At 40.6% G+C, this 9,567-nt stretch overlaps 1 protein-coding gene across 1 annotated transcript; it reads right to left on the bottom strand.

Moving 5' to 3' along the window:
- Positions 1-1,117: 1,117 nt before the first annotated feature.
- Positions 1,118-8,923, bottom strand: HMGN3 (high mobility group nucleosomal binding domain 3). The gene is made up of 6 exons (XM_042782284.1): positions 8,870-8,923; positions 6,299-6,328; positions 3,260-3,310; positions 1,708-1,821; positions 1,504-1,590; positions 1,118-1,156 (listed from the first exon to the last, which is right to left on the bottom strand). Exons 1-6 carry the CDS (start codon positions 8,921-8,923, stop codon positions 1,118-1,120), a joined length of 375 nt encoding a protein of 124 aa, XP_042638218.1.
- Between the last annotated feature and the right edge of the window lie 644 nt (positions 8,924-9,567).

Raw genomic sequence — 9,567 nt, 5'->3', positions numbered from 1 at the left:
TGTAGAAGAAAGGCCTAGCAATCTACTTCTGTAACATCACAGCACAGCCATTGAAAACGCATGGAGCAAGTTTTGCTCTGATACACGTGGGATAGTCATGAGTTGGAATTGACAGCAACTGGTTTGGTTTTTGGTATCCCGTTTTCTTTTTTTTTTTTTAAATTAGTGTTTTACTATCTGGTGATGACTGCTGGCCACCTTCTAGTATAAAGTATATTAGATATAATTCTTTTACACTGTCACTTTTAGGTGATTTTGTTAATTATTTTTAAAAGGCAGAAAATTAAGGAACATTTATTTGATTTATTAGAGATCACATCAGAGCACAGACTGTAGCAATTCCTTATATCTTCTGCAATAAAACCAGGGATTCAAGTGGGTGCATTCTGGCTTGACCCCTGTTGAGAAGCTGCATTCCATCCCAGACAGACTGAATCAGAATCTAGTTTAACAAGACCCCAGACGATTCTTATGTATACGTATGAATCTTGTGTATATTCTTATGTATACATAAGAAGTACCTGGGTTATCTATAAGAATAACCTGAGGCTTTTATTAAAATGTAGATTCTGAGTCAGTATAACTGGGGTGGAAATACAAATTCTCAGCAAGGGGTTGAACCGGAATAAAACAAAACACACTTAAATTTAGAAAGGACACTAAGAGGCAGGTATTTTGCAGGCAATAAAACCTTTTATTTTAAACCACAAGTAGTCAGCAGGTGGCCACAACTATCCATGTTTCATTAAAATCACATAAAACCTAAGTACAAAAGCACCACTGATTATTGCTCTAGAAAAACTGCATGAAAAATTCAAATATACACAGTAAAAGCACCACAGTATGCACAGGACTACGTTTTTAAAGCAAGCACATAGAACGCTGAATCAATTTTACACACAGCTTCCCAATATTAAATTAGTATTTATTTTACTTGAGGATGATGGAAATTTCCAAAAAGCATTCCTATGAGAAGGTAAAATGTCCATTCTTATTTATTTTTTTATGCCGACTAGTAGAATCCTAAAAAATTAGCATTTACAAAATACTGGTAAAAATAGCTTTTAAAAGTTGTCCCAGGAGGTACATAAAACCAACCCCAATTTTTCATGACAATTCATTCTCCCTCGTTATCTACAGATTCAGTTTTCTGTGCCTGTGAAAAATAAAGGAAAAGAGAAAAAGACAAGTTACTACTAAAACTACTTACTATAAGCCAGAAAGAAAAGCCCACCCACCAACACACTTGTTTGCACATTTGTTTTTTAGTAGTTCTACTATAAAGCCTATTTTCACTCTGGGTTTAAAACAGACAAGCCAGGAATATATTACAAAAACATTCCTCTCTATGTATTGCTTTCTGCTTTTCAAACAATCAGAGAAGCCTTACCTGAAAACTTCCAATGTTCATAAAAACAAAATAAAACTGAAAAACACCACACTACTACCTGATTCTAGTCACTGCAAACATGCACAGTTTTCTACTGTACCCTTAACTCTCACTGTTTCAATCTGCCCCTTTACTGACAGTGTGCTGGGTAGGGTACCTCTGGAAGTTGAGACATTAACAGTTGAGCGAGAGATGTGGATCTGCAATAATATTACAGGCAATAAAAAGAAACATTATGAATGTGCTATCACCAGCTGAAGGATTGAGCCATTTCGTTGACACTGATTCAATCAGTGGGAGGCATTTATGGAAAGTACCTCTTCAGCTTTAGTTTCACCATTTTCAGATGGTGCAGTACCTTCCTTTCCAGCTTCCTGCTTTTCTTCCTTCTTCCCCTTAGCACCTTTGTTAATCTTTGCTCCAGGTTCTTTCTAGGAAAGTATAGGGAAAGAGAGTATGTTAGACAAGGTGGGGGTATTACCTAAAACCAATCAGCTTCTATCTGAACACAAGGTGAAATGTAACTGCAGCTAACACAGTGGCCTTGAGGGGGAAAGAGAAACTCAACTTCCTTGGGCTTCAACTGAGTTACACCTAGTTTCTATGAAAATGTAACAGGCTGCTTTCAAAGTCCATTGGACTTTCCCTTCTATGTTCTTGTTGTTGTTATGTGCCATTGAGTCAGACCTGACTCACAGTGACCCCTCCTTGGGTTTCTGAGGTGGTATCACTATGGAAGTAGGTTGCCCAACCTTCCTTCCGAGGAGTCGCTGGTAGGTTTGAACCACTACCTTTCTGGTTAGCAGTCAAGTGCCTTAGGCACTGTGCTACCAGAGCTCCTTCCCTTCTATAGAAAACATGATGATTCTACTCATATACTGGTTATTCTCAGTGGACCTCCTCTCCCACCAAAGGGAGAAGTCTGTCACGGAGAGAGTGGCAGCACTTGGTGAAAGGAGGGGGCAAAAGCTGAGGAGAACTCAGCAAGGGAGAGGATTTGCTGCCATTTTCCAAAGAAACACATCACATGGAGACATACGGTTTGTGACTACTAGAAAGCTGAGAGAAAGTGCTCAGAAATGATGGCTCATATAAAGAAAAGTTCCTAATTTTAAGACTAAGGCACAGAAGTGAGTTCTGCTTCAGAAATCCCCTTTTCCCACCACTCTAGAAAACCAACCAACCAACCATAAACATAGTTTCAATTCACTTACAAGAACAGGGGACAGTACTTCCTATGAAGGGCAGAGTACTGATAAGCTTTTTTAGACAAGTTTCTTAATAATTCTGTGTTTCAGTTTCCTTATCTGCAGAATGGAATATTTGTACCTACTTCAATAGGGCCAATGTGAAGATTACATGATTAAACCAACTGAAATGGGGTCTGGCATACAATAAGAATATTGTAAGTGTTTGCTGCTAATAATTATTACTATTATTATTAGTTATCACACTGGCCTACTAAGACCAGTTATATATGAATTGGAAAGTGTCCTCCCTAGTTCCTTGAGGGGCAGGCAGCAGAATCATCAGGGGCCAACTTCACCTCTCTGGATACCATACAACCATATATTCACAAGGCAGCTGCCAAACCCCCTTTGGACATGGAGCTTCTCGGAGCAACATGCCCAAGAGCCTAAAACTGATTTCTTGTGCTTTAGTGACCAAATGGAAAACACATTCCTGTTAAAGCGTAAAACTGTGCTTTATGCTTTTTGAGAATGCCTGTAATGGTGGTAACGGTCTTCTGGTCAGCACACTTAGTCTGAATCATTAAACGTGACCTTTGATTGAAGGACTTTTTGCATGTGGAATCATAATTTCTTTATTGTTTAAAAAGCCAAAGAGGGAGAATAAAGCACCTCTTACCTTAGCAGATGTTTTTCTTGGTTTAGGTTCAGGTTTTGGTGGAGTAGGTTTCTGTAAAGATAATTCAAATTATATAAATACTGGAAAAGACAACCCGTAGCTGAAACAAACACAAAGAGACTGCAAAAGACAATCAATTTTGACTATGGCTTTGTTCATTAAAAAAAATAAGAAAAAGAAGATCCTATTTTCAGTGTAAGGTAACAGCCCAAAAACCTCTCTGCATTTCATAACTATTTTCTCAAGTGAACTGGCGGTGAGATTTAAAAGCCAACTCATTATTTCCCAATCCAGGATAGCTCTCCGAGAACAGGCTTAAGCTTCTGTCTTCAATGTCTCTGTACTTGCTTTTTATCATAGCATACCAGCAAGAGGAATGACTCAGTCTCTCGGCCAAGTAACTCAGTGAATTCGGTCACAGTGGCCTTCCCAACAATCTAGAAATCACAGGTAAACCCCATCCTGTAATGCAGACTGCTGTCTGTGAAGTATTTCATATGATTTCTAAATCTTTCCAACTCTGATGTAGATTTCAAGTTCCACAGCCAAGCTTATTCCTACTTTCATCCTCTCCAATGCCAACTCAAGGTGAGAAGAATCTCTCACCAACCCAGACAACAGGTCCACTTGTTTCTAGAGCTTTTTATTAAGAATATTGTTATAATGAGAAAATGTCTATGGATGTTCACAGATTTTATTACCCAAACAGCCCACTAAAGCTATTTGCCATCAAGTTGATTTTGACTCGGGGTGATTCTGTGTGTGTCAGAACAGAACTGTGTTCCATAGGATTTTCCATGGCTGATTTTTTGGAAGTAGGGAACCAGGCCTTTCTTCCAAGGCATGTCTGGGTGGACTTGAACCTCCAACCTTTGGGTTAGCAGCCAAATGTGTTAATTGTTGGTACTACCCAGGGACTCTAAAGAGCCCAGCAGGCAACTGTTTCTCTCCTGCCTCCTCGTGAAGGCTGTCCTTCTTGTTCCACAAGCGGTATCTGCCTGCCCTGTGGCTATGATCACCCCTCCACATATGGCTTCAGTCCCAGCCAATTTTACCAGGGGCCTGAGACCAGGCAACACACAAGGAGACTGGGGAAAGATAATTGGTTTAAGCCACTGGTTTTCTGTAGGTATTTTAAGGCAAATATTTCTCTCATAGACCCAGAAAAAAACAAGTATACATCTCTCCTGGCACTAGGAAGAATGATTTTAAAATAGAAAACACTGGTCAGGGTTTCCTCCTGTGGAGAAAAATACATGATCCTCTCCAATGTGGAGATGGTTCAGGTTCACACTGAATCTGGCCTTTTCCATCAAGGGCACAAAATGAAATTGTAGACAGTTCAATTCCTGAAGATTGGCTGTTAAGAATATGTTCAAATATAAAAAAAATGTGTTTGAAAAGCAAGGAATGTTTTTATTAATTTTCTTACCACCTAAAATCTGCAGTCCATTTCCAAATAGGGTAGCTCTCACAGCCTCTAAATTTTCAGGAGTTTTAAATTTTGTTATTCCAGGCTTTGATATGTTGTATTAGTGACATGTACTTGTTTTCTCAATCCACATCACTTTACATTATTTTCTGTAAGTCCGGCCCTCCTCCCTGACTGAGCACGCCAGTGTTTTGATGGGACCAGGGGGCTGGAGGATCTGCAATCTGCAGTCCTGCTGGCCACAGTGGGGCTCTGCTTCAGCACCAGGGGGAAGGGTCTCTCCCAGTGGAAGGTGCTTATATTGCTGGTGCTTGGGAAGAGCCTCGTTTTAAACTTTGTTTTTTATGTGACTTACAGATGGTATTCCTTTCACTTACTGGAAACTTATAAAGTACAATGGCTTTTAATGTAACTCATAGTTAAACCCAAGTCCTTGTTTGTGTGTCGCTACTAATACAAAGGTTGGCAGATACTTAAACCCAAAAGGAGTTAAAACATAACTTCTGAACCATCCCCAGGGGAGTACTATTGGACAGAGTACACCATCTCTGAAAGGTATGGACAGAGTCTGAGTCAACTGTACACACACAAGACAGCATCCAGCTCCTTCTACCTTCCTGATGATTCTGATACCGCTTCCTTAGGGTCAAGGACTCATGTTCAACATCTGGCCCACTCAACCCAAAATCAGCTGTACTTCTGAACTTGTGATATTCTCCTAATATCCATTTCTGCTTTGAAGCGCTACTCTGAGCCAAGCACTATATGGACTGAGGGTGAAATCCATGTTACCTTGCAGGACAAACTGGCTTACAGCTCTTGTGTGGGGATATTTGCTGTCAGTCAAGATGTCAATGCCTTTTCCCCTACATCTCAGTGGGCCACGTGAGTTGTAGGTATTTTAACTAAAGTCTTTATGTGCAGCCCACTTCATTCCCCTACCAGAAGATCAGGCAGATGGTTTGCTGGCAGAACGAAGACTGGTATGAATGAAGAGCCAGCCTTGTGCTCCCGAGGGGTGAACAAGAGCTGCAGCATGCTCCTCTCTGAGCTCGGCCATACCTTGCCTCCCCTTGCCTCTTCCCTGGGTCTGGCACAGAAGGAGGCTCCAAGTGGCAAAGTAGAATCTTTTTTTTTTTTTTTTCCCCCAAAGATTCTCTAGTTCTGAAATGACACTAAAGCAGTATGTATTCAGCCAACTTTCAGAACATTCTGATACTGGACTGACAAACGTTCTAATGCATGAGTGTGGGACAGAAAAAACAGAATTCTTGTTCCCTTAAGTACATTATAAGTAGAATCTGAAGGCTAGGAGTTTACTTAATGTACTTCTTTGGCTTCAGAGATTCAGCAATAAACAGCTTCCTGGGCTTTATATTCTTGGTTATGGGGCTGGTCAATGTTTTTCACGGAAAATACCTGACCAAGTGACCGTTTGGCACCATTGGTCAGATATGCTAGAAATTAGTATGACACAGGTAACTGTTAACAAAACAAACAAAACACTCAAGGGAAACAACACCTTAATCTTCCTCTTGCTGCTTTGCTCTGGACAGAGGGAACAGGTACTCACAAGAGCTAACATTAGAAGTTTCTAAAGTACTTACCGCTGACAATCTGGCAGACCGCCTTGTGGGCTACAAACAGAAAGGAAAATTAATTGTTTTTCAAACAGAAAGGAAAAATAATTGTTTTTTTGGTGATCATATACAATCAAGTTGGTATTTTTAAAAAATCATCCTTGATATGTTACATTGTTTAAAGAATATTATATATGACTACCATCCTCTTGAGGTGAATACGGTGAAACCTACCTCAGGATCCTCTGGCCAACGAAATACTCAGAAAGACATATCTAAAGAGGTATATAGCACACTGTTCAAAGAAATGGCCTCTCTCCATTAAGAGTGTGGCAAGTAAGAAAAGGAAAGGAAGATAAATTTAGGCTACAATCCAAACCATACTATGTGTTTGTGATACAGCTGACAGTAGGAATATGGAGGTGCTACTTAAGAAGTAGGAGCTCTGGTAGCATAGTGGCTAAAGCACTTGACTGCTAACCAGAGGGCTGGCGGTTCAAACCCACCAGCCACTCCTCGGAAGGAAGGTTGGGCAATCCTACTTCCGTAGTGATACTGCCTCGGAAACCCAAGGAGGGGTCGCTATGAGTCGGGGCCGACTGGATGGCACATAACAACAACAACAACAACTTAAGAAGTAATCTTCAGTCTGACTCTTATTTCTTAAAAATGGAACTAACTGTTGTAAGTTATACATGAAGAGACTTATATAATTGTGGAGAAACCAAAATAGTGGGAGCTCTCCATCTTTTTAGGAGCTCTGGTAGCATAGTGCCTAAGGCACTTGACTACTAACCAGAAGGCTGGCAGTTCAAACACACCAGCCACTGCTCAGAAGGAAGATGGGGCAATCTACTTCCATAGTGATACTGCCTTGGAAACCCAAGGAGGGGTCACCATGAGTTGGGTCCGACTCAATGGCAAACAACAACAACTCCATCTTTTTACTATGTTAAAAAGTGAATGGCTAAAAATTGTAGGTAGTTATAGAAAAAGAAAAAAAAACTTCATGAGTAACAAATATATTTTTTAACCTATTAAAGGTATATGCTCAAGACTTAAACAGAGTAAAACTTCACTAGTCTTTTAATTAGGAATTTTAGAAAATTTATAAGGTACTGTGTTGAGATTGGCATTTTTCAGGAAATCTTTTCTTCTTCAAGGACAGTGCAAATTAACAGCAAATGAGACTGCAACAAAATTTAAAGTAACAAAAACGTTTCAGGCATTTATAAATAAGCATACAGAATTGGCATTCTACTTAGTATACAGGAAATGCTGGCTCCTCAAAGGATTGCACATACTAAAAGTATGATTGCCTTTCTTTAAGTGTTCCAGAAATAAGTACTCCACACTTTTGTCTGTTTATTCCACTGCTCTTTCTCCACTAGAATAAAGCATTACCAAGCACATTAGGAGACTGTCAAGAAACATTTGCTGAATACATGAATTCAAGCTCTTCCCTAATCTTGCTGCCTTATGCAGAGACTCTGCCTCATTACCACAGCTTAAATGATTCAAATCATTTTTCTTCAGGGGGTCAGTAAATACAGTCAGAAGGATCCCACTCTATGATTGGGGGTCATCATGGAATTCTTGAAGCTGGGCTTATGTCAGTCTAGGTCAGGCCAAACTGGAAAAAGCATTCCTTGCCATCTCCACATCTAAGAACTTTCCTGCTGAAAATACCAGAGGAAGCTACACTCATCTTTCTTCAAATTACAGAGGGAGGGGAAAAAAGGGCTAGAGCTTCCATGAATAATTTTAACCCTGGGGTCTTGAGGAAAGATCAGAGGCAGACTTAAGGCCAGCTAGTAGAATGTGCTGAGAACAGGAGACTGCAGGTTAAGTGGTTGGCTGTGATCAATTCACAGTACAGTATATGCGGATGCTGAGCTCAGCACGCAGCTTGGCCCACAGCCTGTGGATTAGTATGAGAGGAGCGCATGTGTCAGAGGCAGATTCTCCATAGGAAACGAAACATACCACCTACTATGATTACCATGCGGATATCTGCTTTCATGAGGAAGCACCCATGAGCCACTGAGAGTCAGAACCCAACTCCTGTGATGCCTTTTCCAAAAAGTTTAATTTAAAAGCTGTATGTGTGTCAGAGTAGAACTGTGCTACTTTGAGTTTTCAATGATTGTTTTTTGAAGTAGATCACAAGTCCTCTCTTCTGAAGAATCTTTTGGTGGACTTGAGTTCAACTCCAACCTTCTGGCTAGCAGTGAAGCGCTTAATCGTTCACACCACTCAGGCCCTCCGATGTAAAAGCGACATTGCATTAATTAGGTACCTTCGAAGAAAGGTAATATTATCAATTAAAGAGGTTGGCAAGTGGGTACCCTGGGCTGCTTAAATATTCTTTCTGAGAGGAACACTCAACGGTTACCAAACAGAGACTGGTGCAGCAGCTTCTGTGTGGTCTCAAGAACATTCACACCACCTCACTAAGTAAAGTACAGGGACAGAAGACTGCTTGGAAAGACACCATCTGAGAAGTGGCAGCTTCCTGGTAAAGAGGGCGAATGGACCTCATGTGAAGAATTATTCCTCCCTGTCTGGTGTCAACTACATGCACCCTGTGGGCCTTACCTCATGGTTTACCTCATCTCTTTCATGTCTGTGTTCCCTACTGTACAGGGCCATCTCCTCTTACTTCTCTCTAGCCCCAGTGCCTTGCAGGGGCACTAAATAAATGTTGAGGTGGATGGAATGGTAACCACCAGAAATGTTCAGCAACTGTAACCTTGGGAGGGTCCTCAGGTCAGTACTCAGTTACTATCCAGCTTGGGACCAGAAAAGAGGCTAGAAATGTTCATCATGACTGATAATTGCTTCTGCATCTGCCAACTACTTGTTCTTAGTAAAATCTCACTGAAGTGAGGCAAAGGCATGCAAAAAAGTCACCAAGTCCAACACTCTTACTCTTCTCCTCTCCCACGAAAATACTGAGGCAAAGCTATGTGAAAAAGCCCTTCAGTGAAGATCTCCAGAGAGACATTCTAATCAAAGCACTGCTTTGCAGGGCCTCCAAGCTGTTCTGAGCCAAAGGACTTATACTACTAATGTCATATAATTCAGGTCCAGTGTAAGAGTTTTAAAACATGAAGCCTACAAAATAAATACAAAAACTAAGTTGTCTTTCTAAGCTGTCTAAACCAACCAGTCTCTAAATAGTGTATTTTTCACTCTAAAATCACCTTATGACTTCCTGCCTAACACTTATCAGCTCTTCTTTCAACATCAAACTCACTGCCATCAAGTCGATTTTGACTCATAGCGACCCTTCC

This window comes from Orycteropus afer, unplaced genomic scaffold (assembly GCF_000298275.1).
Source record: "Orycteropus afer afer isolate SDZICR_OR568_19922 unplaced genomic scaffold, OryAfe1.0 scaffold00011, whole genome shotgun sequence".
NCBI classification, from domain to species: Eukaryota; Metazoa; Chordata; class Mammalia; order Tubulidentata; family Orycteropodidae; genus Orycteropus; species Orycteropus afer.
Note: the sequence above shows the minus strand (reverse complement) of the source record. Positions and strands in the feature narration are given on the sequence as shown.